Consider the following 19241-nt stretch of genomic DNA (forward strand, 5'->3'; position numbering starts at 1 on the left):
GCAGGCTGGTGGCTAAGCCACAAAGCTAAACCAAAGATTAGTCATCATATTCAGATGCCAACACCAATTTAACAAGTGGGAAACTTGACAGACAAGTGGCTCCCATGATGAATAGCATATACATTTAATTTTAGTGTTCCCGCAGTGAATGTGAAGTCCTCCTGAGGATGTTTGTGTGGATTTATATTTATTACAAAAATATTCTTGTCTTGTCATGTCAGTGCATAGAAAGTTAGGACTTGAACTGTGTGTACTCTATGAATACCCCAAACATATAACCATATTCTGTCAGGGAATGTGGGCTTTCCTCAGAATAAGATAACTAGTAATCTAAAACTCTTGTCAGTTTTAAATACGTCATATTTTCAGTTGTCGGTGTTGCCACATATTTGGACCATATTAAGTTCATGGAAACATAACAGTCAAGGCTTACAGAAAGATATGCTCTTATTACATTTTTGTACGTTAATTAATTCTTCTTTTTGGTCCATTCTGTTGTTTAAATTATACTGTTGCTTACGCAAAAGAGGAAGTGTTTTTTGTTTTTTTTGAGAGACACAGTGGTCTTTGTCATCAGCCTGAGTGCGGCTGTGGAGCAGTTGAGTTGGTTCTGTGTTATGCATATATGTGTGTGTGTGTGTGTGTGTGTGTGTGTGTGTGTGTGTGTGTGTGTGTGTGTGTGTGTGTGTGTGTGTGGTACAGAAGTACCAGCTGCTGCAGCCTGGAAGATGAACACACAAAAAATGCTGTGCCGGGGACAATGATCATTAAATTAAATCAAAAGGCTTATAAGACATTGCTCTATAAAAAGACTTCAGAACTTTTATTCAATAACAGAACACACACTTTAATAAAACACACATAATTGCCTTTTCAACAATTAATAACACCATGTTTGGTCTTGCAAAAAAACAGTTGTTCAGCTGAACTAATCATAACACACAACCTCTCATTGTGTTGCAGCTTCTTCTTGCGTCACTTGGAGCTCTATTTTCTTTTTTAATGCTCTTTATTTAATAGTTGTTGCTTATATTTACTTCCCAAAATAAAGAAGGAGTCCTATGTACAATCTATTTTCCCTTCTTGAATTTGCCCGGCGTGGCTCCTGTCTTCTGCTTCTTTTTCGCTGATCCTTTAAGCTCAGGTTCCTAAGTAAAGCAAAAGAAACACAACCAATGAGTCCAACATTCAGAAGATAACAAAACATGTGCAACACCAACTTGCTGTAAGAAAGGGAAAATTTGACAACATACACTGGCATAAAAGTAAAGCAGCCTGCTGAACACCTCTGATTATAGAGTAAGTCCCATCATCCCACCATTTTGGAAACACACACAGCTGCACTGTAGTTGTTCTCAATGTACCTTGCGTTTGGAGGACAGCGATCCAGTGATGGAGAAGAAAGAGTCCAGTCGTCCCTGTGTGCTGCCCTGTCGGCTCTTTAAAATCTTCTTACAGCCGTTACGCATCCTGTCCTCACTGCGTACACATACACAAATAAATCAATTAATGCATACAAATATTACATGTTATCCTAAGTACAATGTGATTTCTAGCTGAGCTTCAAATAATTTATTTTCTAAGAAATAAACAAAGCAATAGTCAGGGTTCACTGTAAAGAGTCCATCATAAGTAGACTTTAGTTTGGGCTCTTAACCTCATATCATATGTAAAGAGGCTGTGTGCTCAAGTGATGCTGGAGCTATAACACAGCCTCTAAATGGCCAGCAGCGCAGCCTAGTGGTCAGATGTTGTTCAACCAGTTTGTCTGGTCATATCATTGCAACAACCAATGATCATCAATGCAAAAAAACCTCCAAAAAGCAAGCAGAGAAGGTGAATACAGTATTGGGGAAGAGTTCTGAAATAAATGAGTCTGCTGGTGGTTCACCTGAATTGTTTCTCGTTACACATGAACTGAATCAGTCCCTCCTCATCCGGCTCACTCCACTTCAAGTCCACTGTGGAACAATCCACCACTTCTGCCTTCAGAAACAAACCCCTGGCCTCTTTGTACAGCCAGTCCTCTGGAGCAGGGTGCTTCTGCAGGATGGCACGCAAGACACAAACAAAGTATCAGAACCAAAACCTCCCTTGTTTATCTGCCTGAACATTTGGATTGTAGCACACGATCAACTTACGCTGGAGTCAATGTTTTCTAGGATCTCCTCAATGCTGCCATGTTGTTTGATCAGGTCGATGGCTCTCTTGGGCCCAATTCCCTTGATGGTGCCGCAGTAGTCGCAGCCCAGCAGAATACACAGGTCTATGAACTAGGACGGACCACGGAAAGATGGAGGAGTCAACGCAAGGAAGACAGAAATATCACTGCTGTACAGTTCGCAGTGTGCACAATCGGCATGATAAAAGCGGAGGATGTGGCGCTTGAATTTTACCCAAGATGAAAAAAGAAACAATTATATATAATGTGCTGCATCTCTCTCACAGTCAGAAAAAAACCCCTTTACCTGTTCATTGGTCAGGCCAATGTCCTGCAGGATGCGACTGTAGTGAAACTCTTGGATGGGAAGTTTCCTAAAACAAATAAATTCATTGATGTATTATAAAGTTCATAAAGGAATTCATGAATCACTGTTATATGAGTTGTAACACGGGGCGTATCGTCTCTTCTTCAGAGCCTTAAATATAAGCAAATATTTAAGACCAAAAACAGGAAGGACATAGTTAATGTTTAGGTTCTTAATGACTAGTGGTGAAACAAATTATAACTCAATCGTCAAAGCTGTTCCATATGAGTTTAGTTTTGACTTTAATAAAACAGAAGAGAAAATGTAGGGGGGGGGGGGGGGGTACTACCACTGGTTGTATGGCTGTAGTACTTGTACTAGTACTAGCAGTATGCAGTGTTTCTCCTGTCATATTCAGAGCTGGTAGGATAAACCAACATTATGTGAACTGTGATGGCAAGTAAAATGTAATTTGGCCCAAATTTGCACCCAAAACAATTATGGATAATGAAATTGCAGATTGAATTTTATCATTATCAAGTAAAGAAGTAGGATTAGTTCACAGGTAACATCGAAAGTTGCCCCAAAACCAAGAGATCAAGCCATCTATATTCTCAGAACATCTCTGCTACAGAGCCCAACAGTGGAAAGGGATGATGAAGTTACAGCATTACTTTGCTTCACTGGCGGTGAGGTGTCTGAGCAGGACATTTGTCCCAAAGGTCAGTCCATCCATGTCCTCCGTTGCTGTGGCAAAGACCTTCCCTGCTTTAACCAGAGCGGCACAGGTGGCCTCGGCCTCACATGGAGCCTACGAAACAAAACACATCACATTAAAAAAATATAGATATATTCACCCACTCACTCTTCTGTTGTAAATTATTTCTCTGACATGGAGAAATAAAAGACTTAGTTGCAAGGCAAAGCGTAGAGCAGGAGACATTTCAATGTACATTAACTTCCAGATATTATTGAGGGTGATGTCACTCCTGTTCAGGTATCAAAGGGACAACAAAAATACACCTATTTTTGCAAATATTCAGTTGCAATTCATGAAAGTGTCTTTCCTTGTGACGCAATTTTAGGAAAAAGGTTGCAGTTCATATTTTAACCCTACATTAAAATTGCGTATTTAAAGACTATTCTGACAATAAACACGGAAACTGGAAAAATGATGATGAAAATGCATAAAAAAGGGCCAAGAAAAAACATTACCATTGGAAAAAGTTGTCTGAATTAGTTAGTCAATAAAAATGTGGAATTATTCTTGAAGTAAGCAAGGGTAGCACAGTGACAGATCTAACCTCAATGTAGGGCACTCCCATCAGGGTCAGCAGCTTCTTGCACTCATCGTTGTGCTGCTTGGTGACTTTTACCAGACGCTTGGAGAATTTGTCAATATTCTCTTGTTCCCCTGGGTTGAGAGAACATTTTTGCAGACATTTTAATACATAACAAGAGCTAACATTTCTTACAATCGCTACCATGTGTTAACAGCTTATCATATAATAAATATCAAGACTGATCACTATGGTTTACAGGGTGTAGGCCGACATAAAAACACAGCACAATAAAGCCAGACATGCACCACTCATGACTATTGTGAAATCAAGTGTTAAAAAAATGAAGGTACCCAGTTCCTGAGCTTGAGCAAGCATCTTCTCAGCTTCTGCCCTCTTCTCCCCTCTCTTCTCCAGCTGGGGGTGACAAGAAGAGCAAAGACAGAGTAAGAGGAAGATAAAACAAGAGACAGATGATGTATCTTACAGAAAGTCATTGTTTCAATAGGTGGTTAAGAGCTAAATTTAAGTCTCTAAAATGTATTCAAACAGATGATTTATACATATGTGCAACTTTAAAATGTGTGTGTGTTTACGGACCTATCAAACAATAAATAACAGCATTACATTGTGACTTTAAGAAACTCAAAAATCCTTATGTAACAGTGTTGATTACATTGTGTGATATACAGGGGAACAAGATTAAGGCGGAAGTAAAAAATAAATAAACAGAGATTAGAGCCCATACTAACCTCTGCTGACTTGAGCTGTGGGGGCTTGCCGTCAAAGACGTACACAGGTTTGATGCCATGTTCCAGCATTCGGATCGTGCGGTAGAACATTCCCATCAGGTGGCTGAAAAAAAGAGCAAAAAAATATTTCAGCCTTCTGCCCAGACTTGAGCTACCTAATCTTGGAGCAATCAAGAGCTACTGTCTCTCTCATGTGTCTCCTACTATGGCTCTGCAGCATGAATTTTAAAGTGTCTGTATTGTGGGGGTCGCACCTCGTCGTCTCGCCATCCTCATTCTGCAGAACGTTACCGTCCTGTCGCACTGCAATCAGGAACTGGTAGAGACACATAGAGGCATCTATAGCAATTTTCCTGCCTGCAAAAGTTCAGAAAAGCAGTTAGCTTAATATCTGGCATGTTACCAACAGCTGGAGTTATCAAAACAATAGCATTAAGTGGAACTACTTAATGCAATCTAAACTGGTTTCTATGCAAGCCTTCAGTTGCTATATTATAAAGAAAAGTTAAGCATATGAGATTTGTTGCTTCACCCATAAGTTCAGCTTTACCTGCACAAAAAAATACAGTGTGGTCTTAATGGAACTCACTGCATAAGGTTATTCAGCTAACACAACTGGAGCAAATCGCTGGGTAATTATTGACTAATCTGGCCCCAGGCTCAGTTCATTACCTAGACCTACAATGTGACAATGCTAACATGTAATTCCATCCTTCCTCTTTGTTGTATTTCCACATCATAGAATACAGCATTAATACAATGTGCCCAAGGAAGTATTTTAAAGTTTTATCTCAATCATAATTATTATGCACGCCCCCTCCTAAACATGTAGAGACAGGGACCTGTAACAGTTACCAAAGTAGTTCTTGATGTCTTGCTCTTTGATGGCACCAGGGGCCTGGTCAGCAATCAGCTTAGTGAGTCCATGTATTCCCATTGTGTTCGGCTGAAGCTTAACCTGAAATCACCAAAGTCTGGAAAACAATGAAATAACTATTAATAATCATCATCATATATTATCACGATGAGAAGACTTCCTCGGGGTCCCAGTTACTGGTGCATAAGACTTGAAGTCATAATGCCAGTTTGTTATTTGAGTGTGGGTTAACAGTGAAAGATTAAATGGTCAGTTTTAAAGGAAAATTGAGTCGCTGTGACCAGAACGTGTCCTGGTAAGTGGCTCGGTGGGGGGGGGGGGCTAACACACAAACAACGTCTGATTCATTCATAGTTTACACACCATTAGCGTACTGCAACTGTACCGTCGCTACAAAGCACATGCTGAATAAGGTCACACGGTTTAATGGCGTTTAACTCACCAGTAGGCCGCTAAACTCGGGGTTGTGCACTTGTGTCAGCGTTTCTCGGGCGCAAGGAATTGCGTCTCTTTCGCGCGAAATCACACAGCAGACATCACCTATCAATCCGTCGATCACGGCCTCGTTAGAGCCGCGCATCGACGGTGCGGGTTCGATTCAACAGGTCTGGGTTCTAACGCGGAAGTCCTGGAAAGGCTTCCGATTGGTTCATAGAGGTTGAAGGAAATCCGGTCAATACAGAAACATAATAGAGTGTGTTATGCAGGGACGCAACCGGTTTAAATGTTGTATTTAGGTTAAAGCGTAACGTAAGGCACGTTAAAAGTAGATTGGCGCCTGAGAGGACATTGTATGGACTGTGAATAACCGGTAACGTCGGAGGTGTGTTTTCTGTTTCTCCGCCCACTCCGGAAAACTCCACGGAGTCGTCGTTATTTTTATTTTTTAAGGTGACGTGGAGTCGAACCTCTTCTACACTGTCTCGTGTGTCAATGCAAGTACTTGGTGTACCCGGATACGATCGCAATGAATGCATAATACGCTGGTGCATTGCATCGATGATGACCAAGATGTTTAGCTGCAGCGGTAAAGCTTTACACTGAGCACCAGCGTCGGCGCACACCGGAGTATAGAGGGGACTTTCTGGGCCTGGAGTCCGAGGAATTCGGCGGACAGACAGGTTTTGTTGGATCTGCAGCATTGGAACTGAAGGGACACATCAGTGATACTGGTAATGCAGATTTTTCTCACTTCATGCCCTCAGTCATTCGCTGTTTTAGTGAAAATGCAATATGCCTCTTTGGAAATGAGCTATAAGTTAACTCACCAGATGTTAGTAAAAAGAGTTTATAAAAGCAGGACTGGTTTGGCTGTTGTTACTGGTACAGCTGATATAGTTCTGTGTTAAATCCTTTTCATATACGTACAGGGTTCTGGGGAGAAACATAGGCATGGGGGGGCATAACAGAAGATTATTGACAAGTGGTTAGCTTCTTGAGACTTCCCCTTCTTGCTGAAACTCAACAGAGAGCATACCCAGTCCAATACCACTATGTGTGCCACTCTAGTCAGAAACCAACTAAATCCATATTGTATTGTGAGAAAAAACATGCAAACTATCTGGCAAGCACATGCACCATCCTACAGATGCACTCTCATTTAAACTAAACAACGTTCAAACTTTTCTTCAATGTTAACACTTCTGCTTATGGGGTTAACAGTTCTGCTTATGGGTCAACTTCTTATATTTCTTTTTTTATCCAGCCCAAAAGGGATGAGACCTGTTTTGTGAGGTTGAGGACAACATTTGTATTGATAAAGTATTGCTTTTAAATACACAGAAAGATTGATCATTAATTTAAAATAAGTTTACATACTTGCTGTTAATTCAGGGCTTTCCTAAAAAAAAAACAAAGAGGGAAAAATGGCGCTGTAGCATCTAACTCTATTATAGCATCATCATTTCACTTTCAAAATCTGTTGCTAATGAATGTCTTCATAAAGTATATTATGCTGTGGATAAAATATGTTTCCCATACTTTTAAAATTGAAAGCAACAACCTACTCGGAAAAACTGACCTGTAGAACATCTGTGGGCAATGTCAGCTTGTGCCTCAAAAACTCAGAACAGATGGATAAAAGATGACGGACCTCATTTAATTCTTTCATTCTGTTCAAATCCCTCCCCCCTGACTGATACAACTGAATAAATACATTGTAACTCGTGGCGTCTACACAGTGTCTTCTTTCTGTCTGAGTGTTTCTCAATTCTCTGCTGTGTTTTGTAAGAACGTTGAAGGAGTGACTTTGCATTTAATTCTCCACTTGTCACATAAATTATAGCATGAACATGACATCACTTCTTGACTTGAAATAAGCGGCATTCTGTAAGCCTTAGGAGAGACAGTCTGATTAAAATCACACCTGCTGTCCCTCACAAACTGATGAACTGTCCATCTTTGCTTCAGGGGTCATGCAGTGCGGAACAGGACACCTGCCAGGTGGCTGCCAGAGGACGATGGGCCTGCACTGCGTCTTGGTCCTGTGCTTGTTCTCAGGCTGGGCAGTGGGCTACAAGCAGGGGGACAACGTGACTCTCTATGTCAACAAAGTGGGCCCTTATCATAACCCCCAGGAGACATATCACTACTACACCCTGCCTGTTTGCAGGCCGGAGAAGGTCAGTCTTTGTTCTTTGTCACTGTTCTGAAATCCACAAAGAAATTTGAGATTATTGTGTTATTCTAAATGTAGACACTTAGGTAAGGATAACACATACGTCCAAGCATTTCTTGTGAAAGTGCATTATATCTGAAGCATACTGTATTTCCATCTGGCCCTAAAATGTAGATGTTGTCATAAGATTATATAAACAGGGTCCAATGAAAGGCATTTTTCCTGTGTCCATGTGTTTCATGTGAGCAGGACGTATCATTGAGAGGGACTTTATTTGAGAATTCTTTTGGGACTTCACTGAAGAGGCCTGGTTTGGGTTTTTGGGTTTATTAATTAATGACTCATTGCTTTGAAGAAAAGTCATTTAGTGCGGTTGGTAGCAGTGAGAATCACATTTACAACAGCAGTAACTTGTTACCCACTGTTATGGGATATGGCACTTCAACACCAAGCATGCAGGGATGTAGTGTGATCACAGCCAGCTGTGTTTTTGTTTTCAGATGGCCAGCTATAACTACCTCATAGCTGTATGTGCTGTTTGGAAATCACTTGCTCACCGAATTGTGACCAACTCATGCTATGTGCTGCTTTAAAAGACTCTGTTGCTCATATTGTAACACCTCTTTTTCAGGTGCACCACAAGTCCCTGAGTCTGGGAGAAGTGTTGGATGGTGACAGGATGGCAGAGTCCTTATATTACATCCGATTCAAAGAGAACGTGGAGAAAAAAACTCTTTGCAAGCTCACACTTTCTGAGAAACAGGTATTTATTTACACAAGACCAGAACAGTTTGAACTTAACACAGTGTACTACCAGATATCTTGGGTTAAGCTTCAATACTCTGGGCACTTGGTGGATTTAAACTGTTCACAATTCATTAGGAAGCTTGATTTTGAATTGAAATTACTGTATGACGATTGATCATTGGATTTTTCAAATCCTTCAAGCAGTTTTTGAGGATATTTCCTCAGTAAATGGTTGTCTTGAATGTGTTATTCTATTGTAATGTAGTTTAAAAACAATAAGGCCGTATCCCTTAAAACACACGGAGTGATGCTGGGTACGTTTTGTTTTTGTGTCAGGTGGACGAACTTCGTGAGGCCATCGAGGAGCTGTTCTACTTTGAATTTGTCCTGGATGACATTCCGATCTGGGGGTTTGTGGGATACATAGAGGAGAGCGGCTTCCTGCCTCACAGCCACAAGGTAAACCTCTTTGTGCTCAGAGGGTTTTGTGGACCATGTGTAGTACGTTGATGGAAACAAAGAGAAAGATAGAAAGAACTATGTAAGGTTTTATCGTCATGCAAAGTTCCTGTTTCAGCTTAACCACAATCACTGTTATTCATCTTTTCTCTCACCCCCTCGCCCTCTTTTTTATCAATTTTGTCTCTCTTGTGTTCTGTCTCTGTCCTTGTCCTCTTCTCTCACCTCCAACAGGTGGGTTTGTGGACTCACCTAGACTTCAACATCGAGTACAATGGCGACTCGGTGATCTTCGCCAATGTTTCGGTAAAAGATGTCAAACCTGTTCCCCTGGAGGAGGGGGCGGGTGCAGTAATCGGCGGAGTCGGGGTGGGTGGAGGCAGCCTGACGGTCACCCACACCTACAGCGTGCGCTGGTTCGAGTCCACTCTGCCTCACGCCCGGAGAGCCGAGCGACTCAGAGACTACTCGTTCTTCCCCAAAACACTGGAGATCCACTGGCTCTCCATTATTAACTCACTGGTGCTGGTGGTGCTGCTGCTGGGCTTCGTCATCATCATCCTCATGCGGGTCCTTAAGAATGACTTTGCCAGGTTAGTCAGGGAATTTAATCAAGGTTAAATCTGGGCTAATTTATGGGAAATTTAATATGAAAGTTTGTACTAAATAAAAATTTGTCAGTACAAACCAGTATCACTTTGGAATGTCTAATAAAATCTTACAGAACAAACTTAAAGGCTGTTAAAATATCTTAAATATAGTTTGCAGAGGTTTTACTTGTTTAACAATTCAATAACAGATAAGTCAACCAATAGAAAATCAATCTGCAGTAATTTTGACAATTGTCATCGTCATGACAAACATTTGCTGGTTCCAGCTTCTGAAATGTGAGTCTCTGCTGCTTTTCTCAATTTTATATGATTAATTAGATATTTTATTTAAAATTTTACTACTTCTCCAACATAACAAGCAATTTAGAAACATCACCCTGGGATCTGGGTATTTTTTAACAATTTGTACTGTATTTTTACCTAAAACAATCAATTGATTAGTTGCAAAAATATAAAAAAACATATAGTCAGAAGTTTATAGTATATGAAGTATAGTATATAATACTCTATTAATACTAGCTGAGATCAGGAAGTAAATATTCAGTTTTTTCAAACTTCCATTTAAAAAGTTTTAAACTTCTAAATGTATACATTTTGTCTTTTATTACTGCTATATTCTCTGTTGGGCATAATGCTTTGAATTATACATAAGTCTGAGTGCTGGTACAGGGTAGTTTAGGTGTCCTTTACTTGCAGACAGAAGACAGTTTTTCCCTCTGACATCTTCGTTCTTGCATATGTGTAGGGCTCCTTTAATAGAGTGTATAAGATTTTATAAGGTATCTTTCTTATTCGTAAGGACATCAATTTATTTTGAGATGTTTTGGGATATTTAGCATTTATTTGTGTCTTGTGATGATTCACCCAAGCCAAGATGGACCTTAACCAGAGATAAACTTTAATCTCGACCTAAACTGAAACTTGTGGGTGACTCCTGCTCTTAGGGTACATGATCATTTCGTGGGTGAAAGCATTTTTCATTCACCTGCAGGTACAATGTGGAGGAAGAAGGCGGCTGTGATGATCTGGACCAGGGAGACAACGGCTGGAAGATCATACACACTGATGTCTTCAGGTTTCCACCGTACAAAAGCCTGCTGTGTGCCGTGCTGGGAGTTGGAGCTCAGTTCCTTACCCTCGCCACAGGTGAGCATGATCGAATCAAATACACCCAAACACGGGATAAGCGAATGTAATTGTTTCTGTTTGAGAAATGAGCAGACTAGTTCTGAGTCTTTGTACTGACCAGCAGAGTGACATCAACTGGAAAGGTCATATGTACAGGCCTCACATGCAGGAGTCTGATCGCTCTAATGTCTTCTAATTGTGATAGGAATCATCTTAATGGCGTTGCTGGGAATGTTCAATGTACATCGCCATGGTTCCATCAACTCTACAGCTATCGTCCTGTACGCTCTGACCAGCTGTGTGTCCGGCTACGTGTCCTGTAGCTTCTACACACAGATCAACGGCCAGCGCTGGGTTTGGAACATCATCCTCACCTCGTCGCTCTTCTCCGGTGAGTGTGATGAGAAGGTGTTTGGGATCACTACACACTTTGGTTGTAAGAGCAGCAGGGGAGATAAGTTCATAGAGAACTTGTACTGAAGCGTGACATTTTTTCAAAATTAAACAACTTTTGCCTGTAATGGATTCAGATAATCTCCTCACTTCCAATAGCTTGATGTGTTTGTATCTATTTATCTCCATACCTCCAAGATAGTTTCTGCTTAATTTCCTCCTGTTACTCATCACCACTCTCGCATTTTTCCTCTCAGCAATTCCCCTTTATGCACTAAAACTGTCATTGATTGCAAAATTCTAAATTAGATAATCAAATTAGGTGGGAAAAATATGAAAACAAATTGACACTGATGCATTTCAACTAAGGTTTTGCCTTTGAAACTGTCTATTAGATATATGTAATGGTCTTTAAGGAGTGTTATTTTGCACCCTGTTGTGACAGGAAAATGTTGTAACTTCTTGCAGTGAAATAATTACAGAAATGTAACTAAGATTCAACTTTCAAACTAAAATCATTTTGAAACTGTAGTTAATAGATTTACAGTTTTTCATGATGAAACTTAATGAGACTTTTCCTCAAGAATAAGTTTCATTAATAACTGTCTGTCTTACATTTACAGCACTATGGTTCACACAGACATTTCTGTGACCTTTAACATTAAGAAGAGAAATTGGAATTATTTCACACAGGCATTATAGCTTTTAGAGATTTAAAGATTTTTATAGTGTCATTTCTAAAGAAACAAAGTGGATGGGTAAGGGCATCTCTAGTGTATTACGGCAGTTAATTAGTGTTCTGTACAATTTTGTAGTTTATAATGTATTCCTTTGTCTCCCATCATTCACACTTTGAAGTTGTTTTCAGGTTCAGAAATTGTTTGAAAAGAAAATATGTTCCCCTGTCACATAAAACTTGACTTATTTAGTCATGAAACATCTGTATCTCATTATATTTTCATAATTTAAAACAGGTATTTTTTAGCAACACTCTGAGGCACATTTTTAGCAAAAAACAATGCCTGTTCTTTATTCAGTTGGTCCTTCATTCCCACAGCTCCTCTGTTCCTGACATGGAGCGTTGTAAATTCCATCCATTGGTGGAGCGGCTCCACTCAGGCTCTGCCAGCCACCACCGTGCTCCTCATTCTGGGTGCGTGGGTGCTGGTGGGCTTCCCGCTCACCGTCATCGGCGGCATTGTGGGAAAGAACCGAGCCGGCAGCTTCCAGGCGCCCTGTCGCACCCGTAACATAGCCCGGCAGATCCCTACACAGCCCTGGTACAAACACACGGCTGTACACATGGCCATCGGTGGCTTCCTGCCATTCAGGTGAGATGTCTTCATGTGTGGGAAAAAGAGGAGCTTAAATCAAAGGGGAAATTCAATGGCATTATGTCCCTCCTCGTCATAGTAATAGAGCAGAGAAGTTAATGCATTATATATAAGATTAACACTAAAGATAAAGAGAGCTTCACTCCAAATGTTTATTCAACAGATAATTTGACTACTTCAGTATTTATGTATTCCAAATTAGATGTTTGTTTGCAATTAATATGATATCCCACAATGACATTTCATTTTTATGTGAAGAATTGAAATGTATTAAATTTAATAGTCAAAGAATCAAATTATCATTGAGGTTCTATATTTTATAATGTTTTCTGCCCATAGATAAGATAGATATTTTTTTATTTTCGTGTCATGCACAGAACGTGCCCAACCCTCATGGGTTTACAAGACACCAACAATACAGCTGCAGTGGATCCACATCTCAAGTCACATTTGATTACAAAACAACCGGTTTTGTGTGTTCTGTCACTGAGCTTTTGTATTACTTTTTATTATTTATGCCGAATGGTTTGGATAATGAGTGAAATCTAATACATGCAAATGTTTGTTATACTGTTGAGTCATCTTGACTGATGAGTAAGCACCCAAAAAATATTTTTATTAGGATTCATCCACCAAATGGGGGGAAAAAAAAGATTGAAAGTAAAGCCTTTTGAATGCCATTTTCTACACTCACTCCTTCTTTTTAATCACTGTTCTCTCCCAGTGCCATCTCAGTGGAGCTGTATTACATCTTTGCCACGGTTTGGGGCAGAGAGTACTACACCCTCTACGGCATCCTGCTGTGCGTCTTCGCCATCCTCCTCTCAGTGGGCGCCTGCATCTCTGTTGCGCTCACCTACTTCTTGCTGTCCGGCGAGGACTACCAGTGGTGGTGGCGGAGCGTCCTGAGCACTGGCTCCACCGGACTCTTCATTTTTGTCTACTCTGTTTTCTACTACCGGAACCGGTCCGCTATGAGCGGCCTGGTGCAGAGCACCGAGTTCTTCGGCTACTCTCTGCTCACAGCGATGGTCTTCTCACTAATGCTCGGCAGCGTGTCGTTCTGGGCCTCACTGGCTTTCATTCGCTACATCTACCGTAGCCTCAAGATGGACTAAATATGAAGCGTGTATACACAGACACAGAGATAAACAAACACTTCCTCATAGACCACATGGACAATCCTCATTATCCTCTCATACTTTCAGTCTTACAAAAAAACACACACACACACACACCTCCGAAGAGGATGGAGAAACAGGGGCCTTTACCATGATTTAGAGCTGTCACTGTTATAAGGGATTATTTGTTGGTTTGATGGACGGGACTTGTATTTAAGGAATTAATTGGGATTTTTCGGTACGAAAGGGACTATTTCATGCATTTAGAAGTGGCGGGGTGAAATGTATGATGAGATATGTCAGCGAATGGATGTAATCATTGTATGATGTAGTGTCATCCACAGCTGTGGTTCCTACTTCATGGTCCATACAGGTTTGGCAGGTCTTTATCTCCCACATTACACCAGTTAAACCGCTGACCCATACTGTAGTTTGGATTATTTATGCAGCAGTGCAAGTGTTATTTACTTATATAAAAAGTATGTTTTGCACTGGCCCTGTCACGCTCCACATGGACCTGCAGCGGATAAGAGTAATGATGTACTGTAGGTTGAAGAGCTTTTGAGAATGTCGGTGATGGTTGCAATATTGTTATTGTATTCTATGGTCACCATTGACTGATTTTGGTTCTGATGTAAATATAGTCTTTTCAATAAAATGCTTTTTAATACAATATCGCCAGCAAACTACTGTGGGCTGATTTTATTTTCTCTACGATTCTTTAATGGTTTATCAGTCGCATTTCTTGATAAACCAATTGAGCATAAATTACGTTAACTTCTAGTCAAGGGTGCGTTACTGTCTCACTAGATTTGATACTTTCATAAAAAAAACCATTTCACCTTTAGCCAAATACCTCAGTTGCATCACAAGCACTTTCCATTAATTTAAAATAGTCATATGTACACTCTTGTTGACGTCTTGCCATTATAATAAAACACTTAGAACAAATTTGCCAGGCGAACCTGTATTTATAGAAAAATGAAATGTGTGCACATCAGATCTGTCAGTACTTTGCCTTAAAAAGGTTCCAAAAACAACGTAATACAATGAATTCATCCAACTTGGATCCATCTTGTATCACCAAGCGCAAAGAACACACACGAACATACATTAAATAGTTGCATATAAAAATAAAGCTTCAAAGTAAAAAAAGGGAAAACTAGTTTTGAACGGGAGTATGAACAAGGCTTATGTACACCCAGCCGTGCAAAGATTACCTCGATTAATTACAATCTACAGTCAGGAAACTTGATTAACAAACATGACTGCTGGGTAACTTTACAGAAACGCTAATAATCTTAGCAGCTCCACTTTGACTACTGGCTGCCGTTGTGTACAATGGGCGTGTTCAAGGACCCGTGGCTGTTGACAGGCTCCCCATCTTTGCTGTCGAAGCTCGTGTCCTGCCCAGTGTTATTTGCTGACGCGGCGCTGGCGGTGTGGAATACATTCGGGTTGTATTCGTAGTGGCTGACGCCAGGGGGCATGGACCAGCCAGCCACCTGGGGCCTGGAGGGCATTGCAGTCTGTGATGAGCTGGGGGACCAGGAGGGGTAGCCAGCAGATCCGGCAGCAGAACCCATAGCCGCCAGATAGAAGGCCATGTTTTGGGGAGTCGTCCTCTTGAATGCCGTCTCCATCATGTGCGGATTGTAATGCTCCTTGAGCTGAGGTCGGACTTCTCCCTGATACTGAAAGAAGTGGTAGCTCAAATGATTATACAATTCAGTAGCAGTAGCCAATTTGGTTACTAGAGCATATCGTTTGACCATGTTTCGTCACGCCTTTAAGGCCATAACCTGACTTTGGTTAGGCCTCCATTATGGACGACTTGTTCTATGTCCAAGCTGCTGTTTCTTTGTTTACAGTTAACAGGAAACTCGAGCAGGACAATGGTCTATTCCCATCTGCCTTTACCATTTGAGCAAATAATGAGCTACTTACAGGTGGCGCGTGTGAGGGGACGTTTGTGTACATGGTTCCACGTATGGGGCTGCCTTTGTTGTATCGCTCAGACACCCAGCTGGTGTCTTTCTGGTGCCTCCTTAGCTTCATCCTTCTGTTCTGAAACCAGGTCTTAACCTACAAATAAGATGCAGGAGATCTCAGCTGATTAGAAAGTGTCCTTGCATGTTGTTGTGGTTTGATAAAAATAACCTTAAATCCCCTCACCTGTTTGTAGGTCAGCCCCGTCAGTTCTGCCAGGTTCTTCATTTCAGCCGGGGTGAGGTACCTCTGAGCACTGAAGCGCTGGACAAGAGCATTCATCTGACCCTCTGAGAAGGCTGCACGGACCTTTCCCTTAGGGGTATTTACAGCAGCAGTGCATGGCTTCTTTGGGGCAGTTGAGGGTACATGTAGGGGGGAAGTGTTGTTGGTGCCCTCATTTCCAGTGACCGCAAAGGTCCTTGGCTCCTCCATGAGAGATCCGGAGACCTGCTCGCAGGCATCAGGGCCCCTGCCACTTGCCTCATCGTCAAGCTCTTTCTTTGCCCAGGAGGCAGGGTCTGTCTGTGGTAGACTTCCTTCTCTACTGCTGCCAGAACTCCATGAATCTAAGTGAGGAGGGGGGGCAAATGGTGACCAGGGTGATCAGGGTCAAGGACTGTTTTTACAGTTATTTTTTTTTTTAACCATATGTTTAACATTGAAACAAAAAAAGAGGGTATGGTAATGACCGATTAATATAAACTGGCCATTTCCATACGCTTAAATATTGCGTTTTAGTAATTCTCACATTCTATCGCGAGATGTCGCCATTTGGCTTTTCCCGGCGCGCTCAGTAAAATCAGTGGCGGGATCTTTTGTAAACTCGTGTCAAAACAAGATGGCACTGAATTGGACTTCATTGTCAATTCTGGCGGAAGAAATTGCCTCTTTTGGCAGCCAATGGAGTGATGTAAGCACTGACTCAAAACTTACAGTATATATATATATATATATATATAATTATTATAGTTACATGTGGTGCATGTTCAAATAACGCCACGAGTAAATGTACATACTTGGTGAGGTGTGCGCCTCCGAGTCGCTGGTTGAATCGCTCCCGGCCCGCCTGGCCTCATGTGTCCGTGCATCGTACGCAGCCCGCTGGGGTCCGGACAGGAGCAGACGGCCCGCCTGGGTGTCACCGAGGTAGACGACCCCGGGGCCCTGGTAGTGACCGTGGCCGCTCACGGCGTGCTGCTCCGGACTCCGAGGAGGAGAGTCCTCCCGGGTCCTCGGCGCGGTGGCGTAGTAGGCCTGTGTGACCCCGGCGGCGTTGTAGTTGCTCAAATCCGTGACTTCGGTGTCTCCCCAGGTGGTCATGTTCCCGTGGTTCTGCTCCGGCCCGGGTTGGTACACCAGGCCGTATGCGTAGGCGTGGTAGGACGGGTTGTAGTTGTAATTGATCTGCGTCTTCCAATCTGCCATTTCGTTTGTTGGTGATAAAAATGTAAAAAAAAAAGCTCAGGTATTAGAGCCCAAAATTGCTTAGATAATTGAGACCAGGACAGTCCCGTAGATGTAAAAAAGGCAGCTATAAGCTCGGAGCCACTCAGGTTCGACTGACTTCAAAAAATTGCGCGCAGTCTCCCAGCGGCTGTTTATAGCGAGCCTTGTGGGTGTGGGCAGGGATGTGAGCCAATCTCTTTAATTCACCTTCCATGGACGGCAGCAATCCCCTTTCATTGGCCACCTAGGTTGATTCTATGCTTTCTGAAGAAGCACTTCTGTAACACTTACTCTGAATGCCTAGAATTACTTTATCTTTGGTTAGTGTTGTCCCCATCCCACTGATCAGTCAAAGTGAATGTCACACAGTCCATCCCATGCGTTTTAGTGGATTGGACTGACTTTTGACATTTTGTGAGAATTGTTACGGGGTCATTTCTTGAAATGTAACATTGCTTTGTTGCAACTCACTTATAAGGCAGTTCAGGAAATTATGATATTTTTATGGCATCTTGAGCATTGGTATACAAAACAAGCGTCCCTGCCTGCATGAATACATTGTGCAGAATGAGATCTATAAGCAGAAAGTTTTGTACCAAGCATGTTTACAAAACATGACTTAGGTTAGCAAAACATTACTTAGTGATTAAAAAAAAACTATCCAAATAATGTAGTGAATAGCCTTCCCAAGCTGCCTTGTCAGCGCATAAGATGCATTTTAAACCATGGACATGACTCTTTTGACTTCCAAATGGCATAATTAATAATGTTTTCATGAGCAATAGTCCCAGATCAATAGACTAAATATAGTATCTTGGTCTTCAGCATGAATATTTTATGAACCACTAGTACTTCTTAGTCAGCATCAGTTTCAGACTGAAAAAATCTAAGGCATTTGAGCCACTTAATAAAATGTTTGAAAGTGCTGTCTGTGAAGTGTAATACATTTAGTCTCATTATTTAAAATATATATTTAACACTTTCATTTCTGCATTTGGAACATAAGTGTTCAAATACGGAGACTTTAGCTTCAAATCCAACACCCCCCCCCAATCTGAACAGTGGGTTGGACATGTTGATGCAAACCGCTTTAACCCCCATTTGCAATCCTTTTCACAAAGATGATGTAGGTTAACCGCGTATTACCGTCCAGGTGGTTGTTTGTGTTCCCCCTCCTTGGCTGTATTGACGTGGTAATGATTCAGTTAGGGATTGAATGACGTGAGCCTAATAGCACATTTGCATTTCTACTGATCTCTGCCTAGACAGGGTGTGACATACAGGTAGGGGGTTGATGGTGTAGGTGTGTATAGGAGGTGGGTGAACCGGTGTGCAGGGCATTAGCATTGGTATGTGGAACAGATCTGCCTTTGATGACCAAGCATACCGGACTGCATTTTGCATGTGTATTTAAGAGTCACTGCTACTCTGAAAAGGGGTGTACAAGCTAGAGTATGCATACATTTGAGCATAATCCTTTTAATCAATCATGGTTTGTCTGCATATCTTTTGTTTTGCTACTACATAAACCATGGTAGATTTTCTGTAATTAAACTTTACCAGTAAAAAAGGATTACCCGATAGACGTTATATCTACCAAACTAAAGCCGGATTTGAACTCTTTCTGCCCTCAAATTACATGATTCCTTCCTCAGTGTTCCCCTCTTGTATAGTGCAGATTAGTAACCAGCCTTGTGTTTTCAGTAACGGGTGTTTTGGGCGTGAAGTGCAAGACCACCAATATCTCTTTTGTTGTCTCTTATGTGAACACCTTCTCGCCCACAAGGCACTTTACATGCAATCCTTCTCAGTAGTTTAATCAGTGACTGTATGTGTTTTGATATTTCAGTGGTGGAAGAAGTACCTTTACCTATGTAAAAGTAGTAATACCACAAAATAAAAATACTTGATTACAACTAAAAGCCCTGGACATAAAAAACTGACTTAAGTTATGTAATATAAGATAAATGTTCCTAAATATCACTTTGGTAGCTACATTTTTAAAACTACTTTCTA

At 41.4% G+C, this 19241-nt stretch overlaps 3 protein-coding genes across 4 annotated transcripts; 1 reads left to right on the forward strand and 2 right to left on the reverse strand.

Moving 5' to 3' along the window:
• Positions 1-806: 806 nt before the first annotated feature.
• On the reverse strand, positions 807-5920 carry fen1 (flap structure-specific endonuclease 1). Of its 2 annotated transcripts, none has more exons than XM_054622503.1 (12): positions 5820-5920; positions 5356-5474; positions 4755-4857; positions 4501-4603; positions 4102-4165; positions 3773-3882; positions 3143-3279; positions 2469-2535; positions 2142-2273; positions 1892-2043; positions 1365-1479; positions 807-1148 (listed from the first exon to the last, which is right to left on the reverse strand). In XM_054622503.1, the coding sequence occupies exons 2-12, from the start codon at positions 5435-5437 to the stop codon at positions 1071-1073; spliced, it is 1143 nt and encodes a 380-aa protein (XP_054478478.1). In that variant the 5' UTR covers positions 5438-5474; positions 5820-5920; the 3' UTR covers positions 807-1070. The 2 variants fall into 2 exon arrangements, with proteins under 2 accessions (XP_054478478.1, XP_054478479.1); XM_054622504.1 differs by having other exon boundaries at positions 5741-5831.
• Positions 5921-6037: 117 nt separating this feature from the next.
• tm9sf1 (transmembrane 9 superfamily member 1) lies at positions 6038-14460 on the forward strand. Its single transcript, XM_054622501.1, has 9 exons — positions 6038-6549; positions 7787-7998; positions 8626-8757; positions 9078-9200; positions 9435-9793; positions 10803-10957; positions 11145-11330; positions 12390-12663; positions 13391-14460. The coding sequence occupies exons 2-9, from the start codon at positions 7792-7794 to the stop codon at positions 13782-13784; spliced, it is 1830 nt and encodes a 609-aa protein (XP_054478476.1). The 5' UTR covers positions 6038-6549; positions 7787-7791; the 3' UTR covers positions 13785-14460.
• A 249-nt stretch (positions 14461-14709) lies between these two features.
• nanog (nanog homeobox) lies at positions 14710-17374 on the reverse strand. Its single transcript, XM_054622502.1, has 4 exons — positions 16796-17374; positions 15963-16345; positions 15735-15872; positions 14710-15481 (listed from the first exon to the last, which is right to left on the reverse strand). Exons 1-4 carry the CDS (start codon positions 17202-17204, stop codon positions 15107-15109), a joined length of 1305 nt encoding a protein of 434 aa, XP_054478477.1. The 5' UTR covers positions 17205-17374; the 3' UTR covers positions 14710-15106.
• Between the last annotated feature and the right edge of the window lie 1867 nt (positions 17375-19241).

This window comes from Anoplopoma fimbria, chromosome 21 (assembly GCF_027596085.1).
Source record: "Anoplopoma fimbria isolate UVic2021 breed Golden Eagle Sablefish chromosome 21, Afim_UVic_2022, whole genome shotgun sequence".
In the NCBI taxonomy this organism is placed as follows: domain Eukaryota; kingdom Metazoa; phylum Chordata; class Actinopteri; order Perciformes; family Anoplopomatidae; genus Anoplopoma; species Anoplopoma fimbria.